A 26130-nucleotide genomic window follows, 5' to 3' on the forward strand; every position below is an offset into this window, starting at 1 on the left:
GGCAGCAGATCTAGTCACTGGGAGAAAAAATGATGCTGCTTTTACAGTGGGAGGTGGAAATGGCCATTCTGAGCTGCATGTTTTCTAGCCCTTGACTGGGAGCTGGAGACGTTTTCATTTAATAGGCTTTGACTTTGAAAATAGATTATGCTGCTCTGTTTCTTGCAGAAAAGTTGTCAGTGGGAAGAGACCACATTTGGTAATTGGGCTACACCAGCAAACAGAACTGAGGGACACTTGCATTAGAAGAAAGCCAAATCCCTGATGATAGTTTCCAGTAACAGGTGTCAGGGACACAACAGTGTCCCAGATACGTAGGGATCAACTGTGATAGATAAAGGATCTTTACATCATTGGCTGCATAAATCCACCTTTAAGCATTGAAAAAGAGCCTGTATGTAACCAGGAATTCAGGCCACAGCAGCTATGGGGCCCTGTAATTCTCTGAAGTCCTTTACAAAGAGATAATTGTCATTATTGCCTGGGAAAGGGGGCAGCATGAATACTGAGCCAGCAAGGCCAGCTTGCTTGCCTAAAGCTGAAGAGAAAAATCTGTGCCAAAGCTAGTGCTGGAAAGCATGGTCTTCAAGTCTGTGCTCAGAGCATTCCTTATCCTGCACCACTTGCCCCCACAGCTGCCATAATGCCGGCCCAAGCTGTGCCCTATGTGGTTAATTAGAGACCTCTGTCCCTCTTTCTAGTTACATCAAGAAAAGTTGGCTTGGACTCCAGAAACAGAAACTTGCTCCACAGCAGCACTTTGATTCAAAACTAGCTTTGTAATCCTGCTGTGCTACATAACCATGGTAAAATTAGAAACACTTGTTCTTCTAATGCCAGTTAAGAGAGAGACATAGAGAGAGAGACTTATATCCAAACTGCTGGTTCTGCTTTTTTTTTTTGATGGCTGTTGCTTCATAGAAAAATTCTCTGCAGTAATACACATCCAATTGGAACTCAGAGGAAATAAGAGAAAACAATAAGCAGCTTCAAATGTAGCATTGAAAAACTGCTGGTATCAGGAATTCTGCTCACTGACAGAGCTGGACATGCTGCATGCTTTTTATCCAGTATGCTTTTTGTATACAATATCAAAAGTTTCCCTTTTGAAATCCAAATATCTGATCCCAAACTTGCTTACCAGTTGTACAAAATGCTATGGCCTCGTTTGTGCCTCCTGGAGACACATCAGGCATAAGACTTGCTGCAGAGAGGCCAGTCACATTTCCAGTGGAGCCATTAAGAAATCTGTTTCTCAGGTGGTGAGAAATATTTTTGCTCCAATAGAGACATCCCCTGGGGTTTATATCTACAGCACTGTCCCCTTGGCCAAGCTAAGTGGGAAAGTGACTGCAAGAAGGCAGTAAGGGGAAAGGGAATTTGCTTCAGTAGGCACAGGGGAATGTAACAGCCTTCAAAGGAGATTGGTTTGAGGACAATGATCAAAGGAGAGAAGCAGAGGTCAGAAAAAGGCAAGTGTGAAGGCTAGGGAATCAGAGGATGGGAGAAAAAGAAATTAAAAAATAAGGCAAACACTTTAATGATCTTGCTTGTGGATTTCAAAGGAGGAGAAGGATCAGACTTCCTTCAGTGCTGGGTCATAGCTGAAAGACTTCACTCAGATCCTCAGAAGATGCATTTTCCATCTTGACAGCTAACAAATGATTGTTCAGGCTGACTGGCAAACCTCTTTTTCAATAGACTAATCTGCTATTGGAATTTTTCTGGCACCATTTTTTTTATTTTTGAGTAGAAATTGGAAGAGAAACAGAAAGAGACAAAAAAAGCAGATCTCTCTGATTCCCCACTTCCCTTTCATATGAATCCCTTCTTTTTCCACCTCATAAATAATTCTGGTGTTGTGTAGGGAGTTTATATATATATATATCCATAATAGTAAATGGGAAAGGGTAAAGGGAGAACTGGCCACAGAAAGACAGGAAAAGAGAAAATAACAGAACATTCAGTGGCAGGCAAACATCCACACAATAGAGCACATCAGAGGACAAGAGAAGAAAATGTGATTTTTAGGCGAAAATGCTGATGCAGATTGACAGATTTAGGGTAGAAAACAGCAGATACAGATAGGAGCAGTTAGTGGATGAATAAGGTGAAGCAAGATTTTGTCCCAAACTTCTAATTGGGCAGTAGATAAGACTTAAAATATTGTTTCAGTTTTAGCAAATAGTTAAAAAAAATCTGTAACAAAAAATCTTTCAAACAAAAGCTTTAATGAACCTCTTTGGTTATTTTTCATAACCTATGCAAAACTAGCAAGGCATATTTCTAAATGACTAAAAAAGATTGTTAAAAGCCTCTTGCAAGATTAACTTGGTGTGACTCAGATTAGCATATTGAAAAGGCATAATCATACTCCCAGCAGGAGATGAAAATGTCCAGTTTCGCAGAGATATTTGATTTTTCCTGTATTGTGATCAGTTGCATATTGGAGCTACATTATGTTAGATGTTTTTTAATTGTGAAGCCACATAATATGAAGTACCTTTTAGTGGCATATGATACGTGCATATTTTTTATAAAATCCTCATTTTGCTTGGCAAAGGTGATATTAGTAGCACACTGGAGGAGTTGCTTCAATGCTGAGAGCTCAGAATAGTCCACAAAGTGCTCTAATGTGCACTGATCTGGATAACCATACTACTAAAACATTCTTTAGGCTTTGATATGGCTCAGTTTCAACGTGAAAGGTAGATATCAGTGCATATGTGCATCTGAATGTGTGTTTATGCGCAGAACAAAAGGGAAAACACAGGTACACAGAGGGCAAAGGAAAACTGCTGGTGTAGAACAAAGGGCTTGGTTAAGGAGTTGTAGCTGTTGAGTTATTGTATTACTTATATAAAAACTCATGGTTTGGATCCTGAAAATGCTAATCTCTGCTTCTGATAACATACACGTGTTCTTTGGATCAAAAATGCATTAAACTCCTAAAAGCTCTTGGGAGATGCCTGCATCTCCCTCCCTGACAGCTGTGTGGTCACAAAACTGAGCCAACAGGGTATGAACAAACTAAAGAGGAAGGCTTTTGATGGAGGTGACAGAGCTGAATATCCACACAGGCAGAAGCCTGAGGCAGGTCCCTGAGCTTAAAGAAAGCACCTGCTTCAAAGACAAAGCCTACCAACAGTGAGCTAAATCATAAATTGCTTCAAAACTGGCCTTTGTTACAAACCTTTTCTCCTTGCCTCCTTTCTCCTTCTCCTCTCCACCACCCTATGTGTTGTATTTGTTTGGATAGGGGATTCATGTCAGTGCTTGAGCAGTGGTTAGTTTCACCATATTAAATAAGAAATTAGATCACAGGGTGCAGTGACTTTTTCTAATGTTAATTAACAGGTTATCTGCTTCCAGGCCTGTGATTCACGTTGAAGATCTCAGATGCTAATGTACAGTACAGAAAAACAAATCCTGCCCTGTATAAACTAGAGGGGGAATAATGTAATCAGTATGGGTAGGAGCTTGAACAGATCCATGGGTTCACCATTTTGGGGGTGTGAGCCGCCTATTCATTGGTTAGGCTAACTGAATTAAATTAGAGGAATATTAAACTAAAAGTGTTGGGATAATGAGTAACATTGCATTGTCAAAATCATACAGATCACAGTCTTGTTCTTTTATTAGATGTATGCTTGTTCTTCTACATAACCAGGGTGATCTTTGCCAAGGCTATATTGTATCAAACACTCTGTTGTATTCATCATTTTGGCTCATGAACAGTAATTCCTCAGGGAAACCCTTTTTGGTCACCACCTTGTTTGCATAGATATGTAGCTTGAATGTTGACCGTCCTTTCTTGTCATTACCTTTTTTCTTGTTCAGAGTAGAAATGCATGCAAATTTCAGAGACAAAAGCATTTGCAAATAAGAAGCTAAGCAGTGAGCATTGTTCAAGGTCTGCTGGGTCCCTTCAGCAATGTCCTTCACCTCACAGTGAAGTCTTTCACAGATAGAGGGCTGCTCCTAGAGATATCATGCATAGGAAGAGCAAGGCTTCACTTAGTGATGGGGTGGGGATAAAAATACCCAGCTGACATACTGCAACACATACTTCTAAAATGCTGAGGAGGTCTAGTTCATGTTTTTCTTATGCTCGACAATTCCTGTTTGCTGACACTTCATTATTTGTACTGTGTTAGATACCACTCTATCACTAGTAAACATATCAAACTATGCACTGGGGTGAGGTCCAACACCCTTAGTTTTGTATAATCTTTAAAAGTGAATTGTGCAGTTTTCCAGTATTTCTTTTCTGAGAGCATGGCTTCTGTGTTCATGCTTACAGGCTATATAATCCATCATGTTGTATTGTTTCATGGGCTGAAGAAGAGGATGTAATGGAGTAAATACTCTCAGACAAACATTTGTGTCCATCAGTACATATTTAAAATGACACAGTAAGACTGTACTTGTGCAGGGGTGCTCACCAGTGTTGACACCCTGCCTGCTCTTCTGGCCAGCTTTGACCATGGGCCAGAGGAGCACCTTGGAATAAGGAAGATAGAAAAGCTCAAGAAGAGGGCAGAAGCACACACTGACATTGATTTTTCATTCTTGCGTCACCTTCAGAAGCCTGATCAATTTATAATTACATGAGTTTACTTTAAATTTTATACCTGGAGGAAGGACCTTCATGAAAAAGCCTTCATGAAGAAAGAGCTTCCTTGTGTCCAAGAGTTAACATGATGATAGGCTCCCAGTGTAACCCTCCAGGATGTCCCTTGTGCTGGGACTGGGCCCTTCTAGACAGTGACTCCTCCAGTGCAACATGTGGAATGCTGACATCACCAGCCACCTTATCCCTCATATAGCATCTAATTTAGGGTACCTTGCAGCTCCAACACAGAAACACTGCTGTCCCTGCTTCTGTATTGACAGAAGGGCAAGATCATGAAAGGGCAAGAAAGCCAATGTTATTTGGAAACACCCTCAGATTTCTCCCTAAATTCAGCTGTTCTGCAATCCCTGAACCAGTGTGCATGAAAGCCACCCAGCACCTAAGTCAGGAGGCTTACTTGCTGCTTTCCTCAAAAACATTGACGCAGCTGAAAATCTGTCCCCTCCTCCCTTAATCCTGCCTTTGCCTTTCTTTTCTGGTTCAGTGGTAGGGAATCAAAATTCCAGGCAGAATATTTAACAGCTAATAAGTGGAAGGATGAGCAAAATAAAATAACTAGGATCAGTGGGAGCAAGCTAACCTTATTCTGTGAGGAAAGATGTGAGTAGATGTATTAGTAGACAAAATAATATTTGGTTTTGGATTAGGTGTACTGCCCTGAACTCACAGCAGTCATTTAGGTAAAAAACAATATAAAAGTTAAAAAACAGGCCAGTGGCAGAAGGGACATTTTGTTTTTTCCCAGGGCAAACTAGAAAATTCACACATACCTTCCTATAACTTATTCTATAAGTTCTATAGCTTTGTTTCTGTGACTGGGAGAATATCCAAATGAAAATGTTTTCATGGCAAGTATAATAAAAATGTGGCTATTACCTAAGGTTCATCAGATGCCTGTGGGTACTAGTGGAAATCAATCAATAAAAATTACTCGTTCAAAGAAAAGTCGTAAATTAGATCATTCTACTGGATGTCTGTCATCCTCGATTAAAAGAGTACACCCCTCAAGATGTCATGGCTGAAAAGAAGGAACCACACAAAAATTTCACTATGCAACAAAATACCTTGGGATCCGGTCAATAAAAATGCCCTCATTAATCTCCTTTTGAAGTAAGTAGGTATTTCAGCAATTAAACTGATAGACATCTCTAGTTCTATTGGCTCAGAAAGGATGTTTACTCTCCTACCTGCAACTGGCCTCGTACATCAGACAAGACAGAAAACTACAGTGTATAAGCTTTTTTCCCCCACAGTCTCTGAAACAGATTGGGATCTCTAGACAGTGATGCACATTGGGAGCCAGAGGAGCTGCCCAACAGATGGCTTGGGAGACTTCAAGCCAGCTCTCAAAAGCAGTTTAGGAATTAAGGAGCTGATGGGACTTGTGTTTACTTGAGAAATGGAATTTTAAAATCTCCTGGATTACCACACTGCTTCCAAATGTTGGCCTCAAACCTAGTTCTATCGAGGATACAGGGTGAGCTAAGAATATTCAGTGGAACTGTGTGGGTGTAAACCCATTTCCAGTTATTACAGCTATTTAGATTACTGGGAAATGTGCTGTATGCCTGACTGTTTGCTTTGTCCATAGAGCTCATGGATCTCAAGTCAAGTACACTTTGAGGTCAGAGTTGCTGAACCAGATAAGCAGAAGGTGACAGACAAAGTCTGTAAAGACATTGCAAAGCAAGCTGATTTGGTAAAAATGCAGAGAGGTTTTAGAAGGAAATCTTCAGAAGTTTTCAGGAGTTTTCAGATTACTCTGAAAAAGTACTGGCTGGAACCCAGATTACTTTTATTTGGAATTTTATTTCCATGCACAGGGACACCAGAATACTAGATGAGAAGATTAAAAAGCAAACTCTGAGGGAAACACAGGTAGGATCCATCTGAGCCAAAGTGAAACAGCTAAACCAAAATGCTGACAGCAGTTAGTTGTCTTTGAGCTGAGAACAGAGTAAATGTGACCCACAGCCACTTTACATGAATAAAAAGAATCTCCTAGATGGAGATACTTTTAAAAAAATTGTCTTTCTGTCCTGGAAAGTATGTAAGATTTATTACTGAACAGGAATGGAGTCAGACTAACAACAGACAATTTTCAGAAAATACCTCAGTGAGGACAGTCCCTTCTGGTGGGGAGCAGCACCACACCAGAGGCACCCACAGAAATATTACTGAGGTCAACACACAGGCAAATGCGCTCCGAAGTACCACAGGGGCAGCAGACCATACTGTGAACATCCCTGCCAGGGGAATGATGCTGAGGACACACTGCTGGGGAATTGTGGCTGTTCCTCAGAGGCTGTTATTCTGGGGATGTGTGAGGAAGGGATGCTGATGCTGCTGGGGATGGAGAGTGAATCCTGAGTTCATGTGGCAGAAGCTGCACAGGTCAGGGATTGGATGGCTCCTTTTCAGCATTATCTGGCTTATCTTCTCATCCAGGAAATGAAGCACTTTCATTTTCAGAAGAATTTGTGCCTACAGCAAAGAACCTTGCTCAGAAGTTGACCTCACATTAATAATAAAAATGTCTGGAGGACACAAAGATAGGTAGCCTGAAGTATTAGCAGCAATCAGCTTCCTTGAATCACAGTAAGCACATAATTCTGTAAATTATTAAGCATTAAAGAAACATAAACCCTTCACTTTTATCATTCATTTTTCTACTACTTTGAACTCGGTAATTAAGAAAAGTGCAAGGATTTTTCACATGCCATTACTGCAGGTGATACCGTATCTGCTTGGAAACAGTTACATCTGTTTCTAATTTACACTTAAGCTCTTTTATACACTGTAGAGGGGCCTTAAAGGGTGTAATTTACACTCACACATACTTCAAAAGCCTTTTACATTGCCAGTGTACCAAACAGAGCCATGGCAGCCTCCATGAAAGAGGAAATTGGGCCTGGACAGCTGAGGATTTGGAGTACTGTGTAGAGCAGTGTTCATGAGGCTTTGTCCTTTAGCATACACCCATCCTCCTCTCCTCTCCTCTCCTCTCCTCTCCTCTCCTCTCCTCTCCTCTCCTCTCCTCTCTTGCAGCATAGAGATCTCACAGCTAAGTAAAAAAAAGAGAGGAAGGAAAAATGATTTTATCATGAGTTCATGTGATTCCCTGGGTAGGTAAAAATAAAGTTGTTAAGCTGGTGACCAAGCATGAATCTCACAGAAGTGACAGCACCAACTCCTCTGTGCTTTTCTTATATAGCAGAGCTAAAAATAGGCAATATGATAATGGCATGAGATTTTATAAGACTGTCTGTGTTCCCCTGATGACAAAGAAACAATCTGGCAGCATCCATCCCAATGCCAGATCAGCATATGGCAGGGAAGAAATTACATCAAGAACAACAAGAAATGATAGGGAGCCGTTCAACAAAATCTTCTGAGATGTCACTGGGGAGAGCAGGAGAATGAGTGGTTAGTGTGAGGCTAGGAGCAGCAGGAGACAGGATGCAATCAGTGTTCTATAGAGAGCAGGCATGCCCCCTTCTTCCTCAGCTTCTTCCCTTCCATAAGACAGAGCCAAGGTATTTTTTTTTTAAATCTGAATTCTGAATCTGATATCCAAGAGACTACTCTGGTTTCAATGTCAATGACTATACTCAGCACTAATGACAGTCTCACCATCTTGCCTTTCTTCCTGCTCCCCCACAACACTCCAAACATATCTTGAGACATATCTTTTCTTCTGGTTTCACTCTAGAATCAAAATCTCTGCATTTGTCATCAAACAGAATGATCACATTCTGGCCAATGCCAGTGAAAATGAAAATGTGATGAACAAGATCTGTGTAACCTCAGTGTAAAATTATTTTTCAACCAACACTTCAGTAGTATGAGGACTGAGAGATGTAGTAAAAACCACTCACAGTCAAGAAAGAAAGGGCTCCTCTCTGAGCAGAATCACATCTCTGCACCCTTTTTGCCTTCAGAAGAGTTTCACAAAATGAGTTGGAAGAAGTTCTGACCCAAGCAGACTTTCCATAAGTGAAATCTGCTAACAGAAGTGTCTAATAGATCAATCATGCAAAAGCACCTCATGATTGCTATTGCTTTTCTAGCCCACAGTCATGAGTAATTTCTCATTTCCTTCCTCCTTTCTTCCACAGGATGTTACAAGGCAGAGCAGATTGCCAAGAGAGCAAATGAAGGGATGGCACCAAAAGCAGCTGTCAAGTTTGGATTCCTTAGATAGGAACAGTCTGATCAACAGCAAAGCCCACAGAAATATTTGGCTTTGAGTCATTTTCTCAAGCACCATGGGGAACAGAAGAAGGGAGGGGGATAGTAGTGAGAGAGATTATTTTACTGCCTGTTTAATTTTGCTCTGCATGGACATCTTTAATCTGGAGTTGAGTTTTTCATGCACATAACATAAAGAAGTCTAATATGATAAATATGAATCAGATATTTCCCAAATGCTCAAAGGATATTGCTCAATTTGAGAAGACCACTGCATCATGATAAAGCCATAACTATCTTCTGTAGTTTGAATGCACAGTTAAGTCAAAAGGAGAATTGTTCCCATGACAGATTAAGGCATGGGCAAACAAAAACTCAAGTGGCCTCTTCATTATAGAAATTTTGCTACTTGCTTCAGGGCTGCCTTCCTAATTTCTTTGGGTGAGCTTCACCTATATGATTTGTTCATTCCTTTCATCTTTTACCTTTGATATCCTTTTTGTATTTCTAAAGGATCTCAAGAGATTAGTGTGGTCTCATGGTTGCCATTGTTGGTCTTACACACAGTTAAGTACAGACAGAAGAGACACTTTCAATGATCTTTCTAACAGCAATAGAAGTTGTTTCAATGCTGCTATGATACCAAGCATGTGGAGTGGCAACTTCCCAGTTTTTGTGGGAGCTGGCAGCTAGTATAGCTCCTTAATAGAACAGCAACATATTTCCCTTTCAGATTTGCAGTTTCTAAATGTCACTCCTTTATTGTTGATTTATAGAGATCTTTTCTCACTAGACCCAGCCAGAGCAGTAGATATATATGAAATAGATATTATATACTCTAAAAATAATCTTTTTCCCTTGATTGAATCAAAAATTATGGGAAAGCATTGTAAACTTTGTCTCCTTTAAACCATTTTATAAAGTAAATCAAATGGTTGGATCTCTTTGAAAGACAAGTCTTCTAATTTTACGCAGAACATTGCACAGTGCACTGAAGAATAAGGATGAATGATTGCTAATTTACAAACACTCTTGACCATATATTTAATTCCTGTAAAAGATTGTCACCTCACTGCCTAATTTGATAAATTTGAATGAATAATGCATCTGTACTGTTGACTGAAAGGTATGCTTCAGATTTCTCTTCTAACATTTCACTTGAACACTCTAATACCCTCCAAACCTAAATAAACTGGGAAAAAGAATAGAATAATAACAGTACTGCAAATGAGATTTTAATTTTTCAGACCCAGGAAAGACAGTGAATTGCTCAGCAGTCTTATCCCTATTATTTCTCATGAAGAAAGAGACAGAAATTGGTGATCACTCTTAAAAAAGTCAGCATTTCAGGGGCAAAGTTCCAAATTTAGAGAAGAGCAGCGTTGGGGTTTCTGCATATTTAACACAGAAATGGCCCCTAATATTGCTGCAAACATAAAAGAGTTTTGGAGTCTTCCCAGGCTCCTGGGCTGCAGGTGAGAAACCTCCAGGGCTGTGTGAGTCACTGTGGTCAGTGTCACGCAATTTGCACTGGGCTGTGTTATAAATAACCCCCAGTTCTCTGCTTGGCTTGTTCAGTCAAAATAGCTGCCAGTGATGCTCAGCAGATTTGGAGCATTCATGATCTTTCCGGTTCCAGCTGACCTGACAGCTTCCCCTTTGCCCCAATGCCATCTATTTTGCCAGATGGATGGATGCTGCAGTTGCATCATGTTTGTTTGCCCTGCCCACTCGCAGGGTTTCAGCTTCTCAGGTGAACAGGAGGCCGAGTCTGCTGTAGTTAAGATTTCTGCTGTCTCCTGACTTGATCTGCATGGCAAATGGAGAAAAAAATATCCCTTAGTGCAGGTGTAAAGACTAAGCCATGGGAATTGCAGCAGCATCTGAACTTTTCTGCCATGACAGAAACATGCCCAGAAGGGCTGTCAGGACACCTGAGCCTTGGATTTCTGGGAGAGTGTTAAATGTTTGGGAAGCTCTGACGTATTTTGGGGGGATCTATTTCCTGGAATATTGTTAGTATGCGGCCAAATATTTTTTGAGAATAATTCGTACCTGTATAGCCATACTGCTTAATGTTAAGAAGAGCATCAAGGAAGAACAACGTTTTACAGAATGCTCTTGAATGTTTTTAAACACCTACTTTAAATGAATTAAAAAAATAAAAAGGTAGATGCCAGCTACTTAAAACACACCAGCTAAAGCTGATTTCTTATTTCAAGTATATTCCAAAAACTAGACCAAAGTAGGAAGCAGTTTGAAAGAATGTACAGTAACTAGAATTTTCCAATAACTTTATATTTGTTTGGTTTTTTTTTTAAGGCAGAAATTAGGTAGCACTGAAATTTAAAGAAGGTGGTAGATATGTGCTAGCATCCTCCAGTGAATTTAAGGTGTTACAGATGGAGGTTTTATACTTACATCATGTAAGTAATGTCTTGAGAATCATATGCAGAGCATTGCAAGAAAGGAAGAACCTGCTGGTTTACACAGAACTACAAACGATCATTTTTTTCTGAAATAAAAGAGTAGAGCCCGTAGCCAGTTTGTGAAATATGTTTATACTCTTTAAGGACTTGCTGCAGCAGGAACATTCTGGGCAGGACTGCACTGTTGTCTTACTGGCACAACAGTCCTGCACAAACGTAATCTGTAATCATTCACAGACAGATATCACCCTCACGCAACGGACAGATTGGGCTGCAGTTCGAGATTGCCTTGTTTGAAATGAACTCATTACAAAGAATTCTTTAGACAAAGGTTTTTCTTTTCCCATCAAAGAAAGCTGATTTTTTTTCTGTATTAAGCAAGAGGTTTGAACTTTTTGGAGAAGAATCGTGGTGAAATGGCTGTGAAGCTACTCAGCTTGGCTCAACTGTCTTGCAATGTTTCAGACCTCGGCTATTTGTTTTAACTCACTGTGCGCCCAATCTATGCACAGCAGCCCTCAGTGCAAGCAGAGAAAATGGCCACTTAAACATTTGTGCCCTCAGACTTTGTTCCACAGACAGAGAGCTGGACCTGGCTCCTTTCCAAGCAAATGAAAGGGAGAAGGCAGGGGTCCCTCTCATGATGTGACCCTACAGTTATGTCCAACATGTTGAACAGTATTCCTACTTTCTACAGAATATCTACATCAAAAATATGGGGTTTTCATTGAGTGACTGTATGGTAAATACACCAAATATTTATTGCAGTGTATTAAATGGCTTTGTAAGACTAGAAAAACATTTTTACAAGTATTATATCTTTTAGCCACAGGTCAGACTATTGAACAATTCTTGGATAAAATACTGCAGGTAGTTTTGAAGTTTCACAATAAGTGATCTGATTTAAAGGAAGCAGAATGGTTGCTGAGGCCTAAAGATGGTTAATTCAGATGCAGAGCTTAGTCCAAGTACAAGGTTAATTTAAACATGTAAACAGGTCAATTGCCAATGTGACACAAACCCATATACAATTAAGGGATATGATATTTTAAGATGTAGTTTTGGATAGTAAGTATGTTTTCAGAAAAGCAGCAATACAGAGCAGCAGTGAATGTCTTTCCACTCTGGTGCACTACAATGCCATTATAATTTCCTGCAGTTTTTAAATGAAGTTTAACTGCATTATCTACAGTAACTATTTGTATATGTTTTATTAAATTTATAAATAGACCATCAGAAAATAAAATTACAGGATATAATGGGGGAAACAAACTGAAAAGATGAAGGAACTCTTAGAATGAATAAGAATACACTGTAGTGGATGAAATAAAAATAAAAGTGAAAACAAGGAAGTGGCAAAACTCCTCAGAGGCACCTGATTACCATTTCTCTTTCTAAATGGCCGCTAAGTAAAAAGGCTCAAATGATGGGTTGACCATATCACAGGTTTGTTTATTTTTCTAGGTATTCTGGTTAGTTGTAATACTTGTAATCAAATTTATTCTGGCAATAACAATGTATTCAGTGTGCTTTTTCAGATGGGAACCACTACCTTCTTAGCTTTTGTAGTTCTGTGGCCACCTGGCAACACAAGCAGTGACATGACCACTGTCCCACTGCAATCAGAAAGGGGAGTTAGGAACTAATAAAATATTGCTCCATCCCCAGTTGTTGTGACAAACTATTTACTATTTACTGCCTGTGTGCATTTTAGGTAGAACACCCAAATAAGAAGCCACAAAACTTCTCCAAGATGCAAATAAGAAGTAACTCTGTAATTAAATTAAATGAAAGGAAATGTAGCAACTTGTCAGAAAATTGTCAGAAGCAGATTGGATCACATGTTCTTGTTTTAGTCCAGAAAAAAAAATACTTTTAAAAAAGATTGCTTGCTTTTCTGTGTTGGATGTTTTCCTTTTTTTTTCTTGCATAATTTTTTCTCATGTTAAATGGCCAATCCAGAAAAGCCTAATCCAAAACTGAAAAGGAAACATCAGAAAACATATTTTGTTTCAAGAAGGAAAAAAAAAGAATTGAGATTTTTAACTGATGATTTTCAGAACTACCATGTCTACTATTGATGTAATGTTTTTTGTTTTGTTTTGTGTTTTTTAATTGATGAAAATCTCAAGGCTCTGCCGTATTTTCTGCTTAATTTTTCTTGTAATAGATATTCAACTGGAAGCACAAATTTATCAAAATGTACCACTGGAGTTTCCTTGACCAAGTTGCTATTGCTCTGTATTGAACTGCCATGCTCCTGCTACTGGAAAAAAGGAAGTCCCCCTTCACACTGACACACAGCAAAAACATCCTGAAAAAGTTCCAATGTATTTGCACTCTGTGATGCAAACCAGCACACCGTAGAGTGGGGACATCTGGGGAAATCACTTCACTACTGCTCTGAACTAAATTACAAATGTTGACATGCTTTAACTTGACTGAGGTCTGGTCACACCTTGTCATGGAATTTCTGTTCTTGGCAGCTTGTTCTGGAGCCTTTAATAGGAGACAAACCACAAATACAGCATTTATCATCTGTTTTGGGTGTTATCCTATGCTGCTATCAATTCTTTCTCATCTGCGCTAGCAACATAAAAGGCATTTAACTGGCTGCAATGCTTTTGGAAGGTGTTTGGTCAGCAGTGTTAGAGCCTGGGTTTTCACCGGTCTCAGGAAGGCTTGCACATTACACGTTACTGGCAAGTCCCTGAAGATAGAAGGATCACTTCTTGTGAAAAGGGATAGTTCACATTCCTGGTGCATTATATTTTGACTTGTCAATACTGCACAAAAACATGTTTAATTTATCACAAGGATCTTACTATATATTTTTGTGGTTTTTTGGGAAATAAATGCACACATTATTTGTATAAACTACTGAAAAGCTACCAGATTAAAATTATTTGCTGTCCCATGCAACTGACTGATACTGATGATCTAGGTGTGATAGCTTCTAGATACCAGCCTCTCTGCCATCTGGTCTCCCAGAAAAGAAAAAAACCTGCATTTGCTTTGAAAGCAGCTATGCCATATGGCAGCATAGTACCTAGTTAAATTCTCATGGCTGAAGTATATCCTTTATTTTTCATGAGTGTTCTTGAAACTGCTTTGCAGAAATCTGTCATTGGAATAACATCTGTAATACCCACGTAAATGTCAGTCATATTTTTTTTTCAATATTCTGACCCTCCTCTCCTTGAATGGATACCTTTTTCTTATTCATTCACCAAACACACATAAGATTACATGTTCTCATGAATATATTTGACCTTTAAGCTGCTTAACACTATGCATGTTCAGTGACTAATGCATCATGATTCCTTTGCAAAGTGTTTTGATTTGGCCCACAGTCAGAGCACTGGAAATAAGTCTAACATGTTAGCTTGACAAGAATTAATTGTATTACTTTATCAGTTTTTGAAAATACACTTTAATTTAGGTCCAAGTAATGCTCAAATCTCAAGCAGCTAAGTACCCAGCTGACACCTCCTATTTAGACAGAATGCCAGCTACTAATCAACACTAAAGATCAAATTGTCATTTTCCAGACGGCTAAATTAATATGGTGTTAGCCTTGATGAATTGTAACAAAAAAATATTCTTGCGTGAACTGTAAATTTTCTGTAATGCACCTGTAAGAAAACTTCATTTCTCTGTCTGCATAGGTATAGGCAAAGCTTAAAGTATGTGAGTGTGAAGTAAAGAGACAAAAGTGCAGCAAATCTCAGTGCTAACTAGTGGCTTTAAAGGACGCATTTCCAAACATCTTGTGAGCAACACTGCTTACCTTTGATGTCTCTTGCTGGGCTTGTAACCTGAATGTGAAAAACGGGTCGAGGCAGCTCTCCGAAGTGCAGAACAATCTCTGTTCCCGTTGTGATTAAAGAGTCAAGTGTGGCACCCATGCACTGTCAGAGGTAGCCTGCCTGCAGGCAAATGATAGAAAATATGCTAGTGTGAGAATAATTAAACAAACAAATTTGGTTTAGACAAAAGCAGAAACTTTCCCAACAGTAATCTATTCCAGATTGCAGGGAAGCCTTCAATAGCTTTCTTTGAATTCTCGGGATCACCGTAAAATCAGAACCAACAAATAGCAGAGAAATAGAGTCTTTCGTACTGGGTTAACATTTGCTGCCAGGTTCAAAGACCTCAGGATCACATCTACACAGAGTCGTTGGATGTAAGACATGGGACTTAGATGACAGTTGTGTCACAGTAAAGAATTGCCTTAGTGGCTGTGGTCACACAAGTAATATATGAGCAGTTCTGAGCTATACCACATAGAGTGAAGTTTCTTTTAACTCTTGCATTCGAAACACTGGGAACACAAGAGAATTCCTTTTTTCCGAAGTCACATTTCAATGGCATGCTTGGCTGCTCTCACAGGGAAGTGATGGGGAACAGGAAGCTAAAATTTGACTGCTGCTTTCCCTGTGAGCCCGCAGATGCACGCTGAGGTTAGACAGAGGGAATGAGCAACAAGGCACATGCACAATACACAGAGGAAACGTCTCTGAGGAGCCTGGATCTACCAAAGACAGCTGCCACAAGCCCAGGTGCGACCAGATCTCCAGCCTCTCCACCACAACAGCTGTTTTCAGCCTGGCTTGAATTTCTGAGATAAAACAACTTCTCAGCATGGGTCAATCCAGGCCAGACATCATTGGCTATGCTTGGAATGCTGCCTTTTCCTTTTTACTAAAATCATGTTTTAGATGGTAAATCTGCCAAACTCTTTGACTGTACATCTTGTCAACTGCAGTAGTCTGTAGAAAGGGTTTACTTTCTGATAAAAACCCACTTATTTTCTTCAGGCAAAACTATTTTTACTTACCTACAGGCTAAGCTAATCATCCTAAACAGCAGTACATACCATTCCAGAGCTAAAGATAAACTATTGTTAAAACAGAAGACAATTTCGGCTAAGGGCTGGATCTTGATTTTATTTTGCATTTACACAAGCCATTATTAGTACAGGTAAGTGGAGTTGTGCCAATTTATCTGTTTCTCCCTCACACTCCCTGACTTCCTTTTCTCCACATTGAAAACATGTGAAGTCCCATAAAAGCTGTGGTTTCCTTTTGGGAGAGAAGGCAGCCAGGCTCCAGGGGTTTGGTATGCTTGAATTAACCTGGCCTAATGAGCTGTCTCAATCTACCTGCTTTTTAGTTACCTGGCCAGCTAAAAGCACCTTTTTTTTATCACACAGATCTGTTTTGTCAGCTTTGATTTCCCTTTTTTCCCCTTCTTACCTATCAATCTGTTATCAGCTGCTAACTGTCATCTGTGAAATCCCAGTGAAACAAGCTGCAGTTGGGGTTTACTGGCCCAATCTGATAGCGTCTGCTCTGGAAGAAAAGAGCAAGCAGATACACAGGCCCAGAACGGAGGTGTTATCTGACACACAGCTTTGTGTGGTGTAAAATAAAGGGCATAGCCAAGTAATGGAGCACATTTGGTTATGGGAGTGCTCTGCTGGGGACACTTGTGTGGTTAGGAACCTATGAACAACCATCATGGATCAGACCAGTATCCTTCTCCAAATACCAGCAACAGATGCAGAGGAAAACTACACAGAGGTGAGATTTGCCTAGAAATACTTCCCTACTTCACCGTGATTTGCAGCTTGTTGAATTCCCAAGACCAGAGGACATAGTTTTAGTATTTAATAGCCCTTGACATAATTTTCTATGTATTTGCATCAGTTGTTCCATAGCCATGAAACTTAGCACCCTCAGTGTCCTGTGTCTCCAACATTAGGAGAAGATTTATTCCCCATTTTCATTACTAATTAATCTGCAAAGGCCCAATTGTCTTTTGGGAATAGCTAAGAACTTTACCCCTTCCTTCTAGAGGGAGTTTGATCCACACAAATCTACCTTCCACTCTCAGGCCTGACTGACATGTCCCTGTAAACCAAAAGGGGCTTCTTCCTATATCCTTAACAGATGTTTATCCAGTCAGGATGGGCATGATGTCCCTGAATTTGCTGCTGCACTATTACAGATGTGGATATATATAGTTAAATAGGGTGTATATATCTATATCTATTTAAGATATATGTAGATTTATGAGGAGATATGTACCATATAGATTAAGGCAACCTCTGGGTACCTTAAGAACTGCAGAGGAATCACTTTGAGCATGCTATGGGGAAGTTTGCATCTGTGCACTGCCACCCTGATACGGCCTCCAGCACTCAGCAAGCCCTTGTTCGGGAAGCCTACAAGGCTGATGCAAACGGAAAGCTCCCTGTAACTGCTTCTGGCACAGCACATCTGGTCCAGATTCCAATTTGGTAGTCTGTGACTCTTTTAACAAAAGCTTTGGAGAAAGATACAGGTAAAGAAATCTTTTCACCTGTATATGAATGCAGAATTGTAATTTGCCTTCATAGTGCTGCTCAACAAGTAACTTTTTTCTTGGATAACATCATAATATACTTTTTACAAATATACAGAAACAGTTCCTGAGCCATTATCTCTCATTATTTATACCAGCTGCAGAGTTGTCTGCTGCTTCATTTTCCCAATACATTTTCAATATGAATTTCCAATGCAATCTAAGCAGACCAGTAAAAATAAAATCTTATTTAATTATGGTATCAGCTCACTGTAATTTTTCTAAATTATTTTTCTAAATTGTCTAGCTTTTTACCATGAATTCCATTATCTGATTCCAGATCTTCATTTAGCTTTAACAGTAATTCACCCTCTCCTAAAAATGAAACACTGGAATGCATATGAGAGCCTAACATAACCCACCAAAAAAAAAAAGTTTAAATACATGCAAAAAAAAAAAAAAAAAAAAAAGGCATGTTGAGTATTTTTTAATCAAAATGTCTTTAGTTAAGTGTTTACAGTTTACTGCCAGTCAGACTTATAATTGTTTCAAACAAGACTGCAATCATTACAGCAGTGTGTTACAGAAATAGATTAGGAGACATTTTGGCTCAAAAAAGGTGTCAATTAAATGTATCGAGCCATCACAAGTGGCAAATGCAAACAGCTCAGCAAGCTGCAATCACTTCTTAATGATAAATTAGTGGCAGAGACAAGACAACAGTCAAGGTCTCTGAGGCCTCACTTTTTGCCCTTGTTTCTTGATCACTTTGCTCCATCCTGCATACGTAAATTTTGGTCCTGGCCATGCAGTATTTCTTTCCAGTGAACAAACAACATTTGGTTCACTTTGAACAACAAACTTTCTTATACTTAATCAACCAGTTTATTAGAGCATGAAGGAAAATTGGTCATGACTTCAGTTCCTGTACTGCTGGAATTAACAAACTGGCTGATGCCAGCACTAAACTTGGAAGTGCTAATGGTAATTAAAATCTATTTTCAAATACATCTGACAGTTTTAAGGTGAAGTACTTGTTATTCATGTGAATTTCCAGACTGTGTATAAAAAAAAGGTGCTACTTTCTTCAGGAAGGTGTCAGCTGTGGAAACAACATAATTAGTTATTAATTAATTATTAATTCTCTCTGATATAGCATTTGTTCTCTTTTAGAGAGTTTATGGCTGTATGTGTCCTCTAATGTCTTTGAGTAAGGAAAGCTTGAAACTAGAATTTACAAGCATTGCTATTTTTAGTTACTCTGTTTTACACACACACATGTATATATGTATATATCTCAGAAAGATATGACAAAATAGTGCTAATATTGAAGCTGACATAAATTATCAGTAGCTTTACAATTATTTGACAAAAGTCCATGTAACCCAACCAGTCAATTTTCCCTCAGGTGCATTTGGGTAAAGTACTTCATATTAGCAAAGTATTCTAACACCTAGCTCAAATGGGACTGTGTCCTTCCAAAAGGTGATCTCAATTATTCAACATAGTCACACAATACAGGGCAGAAAATAAGGGGAGGATAATCATACTTTGTGTTCCACTTCATTTTCTAAGCCTGCTTTCTGGCTAATTCAATCTATTGGATCAGTGGGAGGGACATGGGATAGATTAAAAAATGTTGACTGTTAGATCACCAGGGGATTTGAATTCATGTTCTTTTGCACAGAGTGGAAGCATATGGGCCACAGAGTGCAGCTCTCCTTGGAAAATTACTGTCAAAACAGTACCATCTCTGTTAACACAGCTGCTGCCTCGTGAAGCAGGAATCAGGTTTTACTTCAGTTAACCTTCAAAAAGCAATTTGAGAGTAGCTGCTTACTAATAACCTCTTGCTACACCAACAATATTGACTAATAATAGCTTATGCAAGTCACACCTGTACAACTGCCCAAGTGCTACTGTAGGCTATAACATTCTATAGACCCCCTTAGGATAATGTGAAGGAAGGAAAGTTATATTCATTCAGCCTGACAATTGCTAGTGAGTTCCCATTTTCCTCCTGTAAAATGGGAAAGCACTTTTGATTGAATACCCTCCATATAAATAATGGGAATTTCACAGTATGGGCTTACTGCTCAATTTGCCTGCATTTCAGCTGACTTCCAAGGCTGAAGTTCTGTCTTTGTAGCTAATCAGGTACAGACATTTCTTTTAGACATTTCTCCCACAGATGTTTTAGCTGGCTTCCCCACCAATATCCATGAAAAATAGGGAGGATCTCTCATCTGTAATGTCTTTATGTGCAAGCTATGAAATGTTTTATCTGAAGAGATCATTAATATCTGGAAGTTAAACTCTAAGAATAGTAAGAGACTACAGCTAAAGCTTTATCTACACATTAAGCAAGATTGCACCCCAGTAAGCAACCTCTTCTGCAGAAGCCCCTACCCCCCTCAGCATGTGCCAGAAAGGAGTCAGGAGGAATCCTGCTCCAAGTACTATCAACTTACACCATTAAAAATTGACAAATTTTGGTGTTCACCATACTGACAAAAAAGAGACATACCAGCTATTAAAAATGCATGTAACAGTTGCATGGATTTATTGCATCAATTCATTAATGTCTTAACAGAAATATAATTTAAAAAACGCTCAAAACAATGGGACTGCATCAAGAAAAAATTTTATCTTTCCGATGCTTTTACTAGTACAAAATGTAGGTCTCTGACTTCATTCATCCTGCATAAAGACTGAAACATGTCTCCTACACAAATGTGACTAGTGTAGATTTTTATAATGAAAAACATGAGGATACTGGTGGAATGTACACCTTCAAATACATAATTAGTTGGTTCCTTATTGTGTCTATTATACCTCAAGATCCCTGCAGCATATTATTTAATTTTCCATATGCATCAAAATTTACGTAATTCATTTTTAGAGTCGCTAGAGATTCTGAGTGCTAAATATAAGAAATATCTAAGGAACCCGTTTTGCTGAGGGTAGCTCTGAAAAACGTTATTCAAAGGTGTATTGACTGGGACTTTTCTTTTTGCTTCTGTACGTGCAGGTAAATGTTTGGGCTTGTGAATATAGCGCACATAAATATGCCCTTAAGCAAGCAAATTGCTTGAGTGGTTGGGTTTCAGTCTGAGTAAAAGGTTTGTCCTAAATTCAGGGTAATCCTATTCCATAATGCTGCTATCACTAGGACATGCATTCTGCAGCTGTCTTTGGCAAATGTATATGGAAAACCTCATATATTTAGAGGTTCCCTGTGTTTGCCATGTATTTCTGCAGCCCTTTTGAAGTAGATGACTCACTCTTCCCAGATAAAAAAAGCAAACCATTTGCTCATAATTTACTCTCTTTTAACATTTACTTTCTCTATACAATGTTATGAAAAATGCTGGAGTTTCCCCTTGCTGTTAAATACAAAAGCTTCATGGTTTCTTTGAAAAAGGTAACAGATGAGCTCCGTTTAGCACACCTAATTGATGTCTTTACTATTACAGGAGTCAATACAGTGCAAGTAACACACAAGAAAGTTAAACTTAAGGACAAAGTACATTGTGTCATAGATGGTAATTCAGCATCCTCAAACTAAAACTGAATGAAATAGTATTATATTTTTGTTTACCCTGTTATTTGAGCAATTTCATTTATAAATGTTAAAGCAAATTGTTAAATTCTGAGCTTTGCCTGAAGTCACCTGAGAATCCAGTCATGAGTCTTTGGACAATAGGCTGCAGTGTAAAATGCAAGGCAAAAATGTTAGTTTTCTTGATTCTTCTTTTCCCTTCCTCTTTCACATCTTGTACTTTGTGCTTAAGGGCTGGTTTCAGCGCAACATGAAAAATTTCTGCAGGTGGGACACATTTATTTCAATGGGCACTTCAACCTTTAAAAAGAAAAAGTAGTCGGCATTACAGTTTCGCAAGTCATGGTAAGGAAGGAACACTGACATCCAGACACTTCAGTTCCTAATTACCAGAAAATAAATGGACATAAAATTATCACGCAAAATAATGTGAACAGCAGCAAAAGCAATAAATGTTCCATAGGAAATGAATTTGGTAAATTTTAAGGGCATTATAACTACTCACCATAACTTGTTCAAGAACCGTAACTTGTTTGGTACTTGACTAAATTACTTTATCCCTTTTTTTCTAATGAATAGAGTTATATAATTCCATTTAACTATGGAATCTTTTTTTTAAAAGCAAGATCTAAACTCTCAAATATCTTTTCATTTATCCCCTTTGGTTAATTTTTCTCATTGGTTCATTTTCCTACTCGGTTCATTTTTCTTCCAGCTTTTTATGAGTTACTTGAATTACTTCTAAATTCCAAACACATTTGGGTGATTAAGAAAACAACTGTAAAAAGAGGGACTCGTCCTGGATTATTAAAATGACGACTGTAAATCCATGTTTAAAAGCCTTTTTTAAAACTTGCTTATGCCTGGCTTTCTCAAATCATTGCTGCAGGACTGGTACTGACCTGCAAAGGGAAGGTACCCTTCAGTTCCTGTTGCTGCTTCAGAATTTGTATTCTAAAAAATGGTGTGGAATTGCTGAAAAATCTGCCTTCTCAAAATTATTTAGCTGTTAAAAAATCAAGAATGTACTTTTCATAAGGAAATTACTTCTTACCTAAGAAACATCGCAATTCTGTTATGAATACAGTAACTTAAAATGCTGGTTTTTGCAAAAGGTTTTTGAGGTTAGAAATGCCTTTTGGCTTACATTTGCTTTCTTTGCCAACAGGAAGGGAAAAATAGAGGTGTTGAAATGTCTGCAAACAGCATAAGTAGGTCTGTTAAAGCGATACAGAACATTGCTCTGAGGGAAGAAAACATGCTTTTCACAACAGAAAAAATGTGTAACGGAAAATGGAAGATCAGCTGCAAAGGAAAATGAGCCATTGCCTGGGCATCAGGATGGGGTGAGCAGAAGTATCACACAGAAGAGCCTCTTCAGTCTTCTGCTGAAGCTGGGTATATCCAACTCTGCCTTGGAGAATAAAGCCACATGGGACGCTTTCGCTTCACACACTCACAGCACACACAAGATGTTTTGCTGATTAATATCAAACTGTGTGCAAGTGGCTTATGACACCAGTTTTTTGACCGATACACCTCTAGTGGAAGATGTAGACAAGCTGGTGCTATAAAATTTTCTTCATCCCAGACAAAGCCAGGGGAAGGAAATCAGTGCCACATCTGTTAAGACCTGCCCCAAAAAACCAAGACAGTCAAAAGAATATCCATTGCCTTATCCAGTTTCTGGATTTGCAAAGAGGCTGTCAGGATTTTCACAACTTGAAGGCAAGTGAGAATGCAGATGGCAGAGAAAAGCTTTCCACTGGAGGAGCAGAAACACCCCCCAACACTCTGACCATGGAAATCACAGGAAAATCATCCTTCCTTCAAACACATCAGAATGTCCAAACTGGGCCAGTGTGGTGTAAGGACATGGTCTCATTCCTGGTAACATGCCCTTTGGCTCTGGGCTGTGGGGGCTCAGGGGGTTCCTCTCCTTTCATGTAACCACCTCAATGGGGCTGAGAAGCAATGGGAAAAGTTCACAGATCAAAATACTGTAATTCCATCTCACGAGGTAGCACTACAACTAGGAAAGGAAATCCTGTATGTGAGACAGGTGGGAGTCACTACAGTCCTGAGGAAGAGGGCTGCCTCAGGAGACAGCAGGGTTCAGAGAGGCAGCACAGCAAATCCACTTGGCCATACCCTTTCCCAATCACATCACTGGGAATTCCACCAAGTGGTTGAAGCTATTTTGCCTTGAAGCCCTGCTCTGTGTTACACACTAAGGGTTTCACTTTCACACTGGATGTAACTAAAAGGTGAGGCAAATATGAAAATTCTTGTATTTGGCATATGCCTATGTAAACTAGATTTTATTAAAACACATTGTCAGTTTCCACGTCTGTCAAAAGCTGTGTACATCAGACCTCTTGTGGGATGATCTTGAGAATATTGATTCCATAATGGCGCTGCTCTCCTCTCACTACCTGGCACTCAGTTCCACATCTTTGTGTGTCTCCTCTGGGAATAAGTGTGTTTTGACAGGTTATAGAGCTTCCTATTTCAAAGCTTCCTTTTTTTTCTGGCAACTGATCAATTTCTTCAACTCTGAATCATTTTTTCATTTCTTTTTAATAGAGAAACAGAACCACTGAGAAACTACATTTCCAATTACTGTTTTGGTATAAACTCTAGTGCTTTTGGGACACAGGTGCCATTCTAACTGTACTTTGACTCTTTGCATGTGCTATTGTTAACACCCACAATAACTGTATATTAACTGAAATTTAAGGCACTGGCCTCTTTTCTAGATCATGGCATGAAGAAACAAATATTTAAGCTTTATACATATCTGTGATCCAAGACAGGTATATGGGAATATCCTCCTCCATGGCAAGGGGAATAAATCTATTCAAAAACTCAAACAGAACAGAATATGCAAAAATAAGTGAAAGAGGGGTATACCTGAATTCTAAAATAAATTAGAAGTCTCAAGGAATTAATGACATGAAGACCAGGTACAGGCCACAAACAGTGCACCGCTAAAATGTTACTGTAAAAACAAAAGAAAAATAATCCCCAGTGTACATACTGAGCAACTGCCTTGCCAAATACCCCACTGACCTACTGGAATGTACAAAACTGTCAAACTCCAATTTTATAATCAAACGCCACCTTTAAAATCTTCTGTGTTATTCTAGACAAAGGCCAAGGTCCTCAAGCAGACTAGCATGGAGAATGAAGAAAAAGGTGCCAGGGCTACTCCATGAGGGAGTATGAGCAGGAACTGAGCGTGACCCCAGTAGAGGGGTCAAAGAGCAGGGCACAGTCACACTGTCTCTGGAGACGGCAGGTGAAGACAGTCAGTACAGATGGGTAGGGCCCATTCATCAGAGCCCCAAACATGCTTAAGAGATGAACTGGTCCAGGGTACTTCCAGGGATTCCAGGGAGGACACAGAACTGGAGGCAGCGCTGGGGAGAGGGTTGCAACACAGTTTCAAGACCCATACAGAAGACAGGTACAGCTGCTGACACTGCTCAGGGCAGGACTGGGGCTGCTCAAGGTAACTGAGGCCAATCAGTGCTGTCACAGCCCTGAAACAGTAACATTTACGTACAAAGTGCTTTAGTACAACTTACATGCACTTTCGTTAAACAAAGGGCTGGTGATACGTGATGCCTTATCAAGGACAGTAGGGCTGTTTCTGGATTTTGGTCAGTTTATTACCATTGTTTCAGTTTTTTTGCAACTTGTGCTTCTTTTTGATAATGTGAAATAATCTGAACAATTATGAGGCTATTAATTAAAAGGAAAAGCAAGCCTGCCAACCATATAAATAAGAAAGTGTTATATCCTTTGAACTCCAGAAAGTACGCAGGAGTAAGCCACAGCCCTTGTCCGATGAACCACAGAAGAAGAAGCAGCACGCCCCGACGCCAGGACATCTTAATACTAGGCATTACAAGGGGCAAAAGACAGAGATACCAAACAAAGTACTGGGATGTGCACACTTTGTTAAAAGTCACAAAAATAGTGGTGTGTAGGAAACAACTGAAGGCAAGGTCTCTGTAGAATGCTATGGACACAACCAGGAGCAAAAGCAGCTGGGGCAGGAAAGCTGCGAGCCCAAGGGCAAAACTCCATTTGCTCTCTGCTGTCAAGTACAACATGTAGAAATAGGGAGAGAAGTTATGACGGATATCCCTCCTGGTCAAGTGATAGAGGTAGGCATGCTCCAAAAACTCCCAGCCATAGAGGTGATAAAATGCCAGAGTCAAGGCAGCCAGCACTGATCCGGCAAGCGTTCCAAAGAGCAGCACGTCGCAGTTCAGCATCTTTACAAAAAGGTGCCAGAGGCGCGCCATGAACGTGAACTTCGCTGTTTTGTTACCCCCCGCATCCAGCGCCCCTTCCCCGCGGCGCGGCCTGGTGCGCAGGCGGAGCGCTATGGGCAGCGCGTAGGTCAGGGGATAAATTTTCATGTGCACGGCCAGCCCGTAGCACACGGCGGCCTTGCCCACGCTGCCCGTCTCCACCCAGTACAGGGTGGCGAGCACCAGCAGCGCCACCAGCGCCTCCGCGTTGCCCCGGCTGGACACGGCCATGGGCAGGGGGTTGAGGAGCCAGGCGGCGGCGCAGCACCCGCAGGCGCGGCCGGCGGCGGCTCCTCGGCGCCGCAGGGCCCGGTAGGCGACGACAGCAGCCGCCAGGTCCCCGGCCACGAAGAGCATCTTGCCGAAAGCCTCGACGAAGAACACGTTGGGCGTCAGCAGCCAGGCCAGGAGCGGCGTGTAGCGGTACGTGGCCCGCCGGTAGGGCGAACGCCCCTCGGTCACCAGCCGCGCCGCGTCTGTGAACACCCGGTAGTCGACGTCGGTGTAGCGCACCCGCATGGCGCGGTCCTGGTACAGCCCGTACAGCACCAGCGCCAGCCTCGCCAGCAGCCCCGCGAGCAGGGCCGCGCCCGCGCCCGCCATCCCTCCCGCGCGGCGGAATGCGGGAGCAGGGACACG

The 26130-nt window shown here is 40.2% G+C and overlaps 1 protein-coding gene across 1 annotated transcript; it reads right to left on the reverse strand.

Annotated features, from left to right (window-relative positions):
* Window positions 1–20137: 20137 nt before the first annotated feature.
* Window positions 20138–26124, reverse strand: PIGM (phosphatidylinositol glycan anchor biosynthesis class M). The gene has a single exon (XM_042017188.1). It carries the CDS (start codon window positions 26092–26094, stop codon window positions 24841–24843), a length of 1254 nt encoding a protein of 417 aa, XP_041873122.1. The 5' UTR covers window positions 26095–26124; the 3' UTR covers window positions 20138–24840.
* Between the last annotated feature and the right edge of the window lie 6 nt (window positions 26125–26130).

This window comes from Corvus kubaryi, unplaced genomic scaffold (genome assembly GCF_017639235.1).
Source record: "Corvus kubaryi isolate FWS band 111438036 unplaced genomic scaffold, C.kubaryi_AGA036_p1.0 split3-73, whole genome shotgun sequence".
NCBI lineage: Eukaryota > Metazoa > Chordata > Aves > Passeriformes > Corvidae > Corvus > Corvus kubaryi.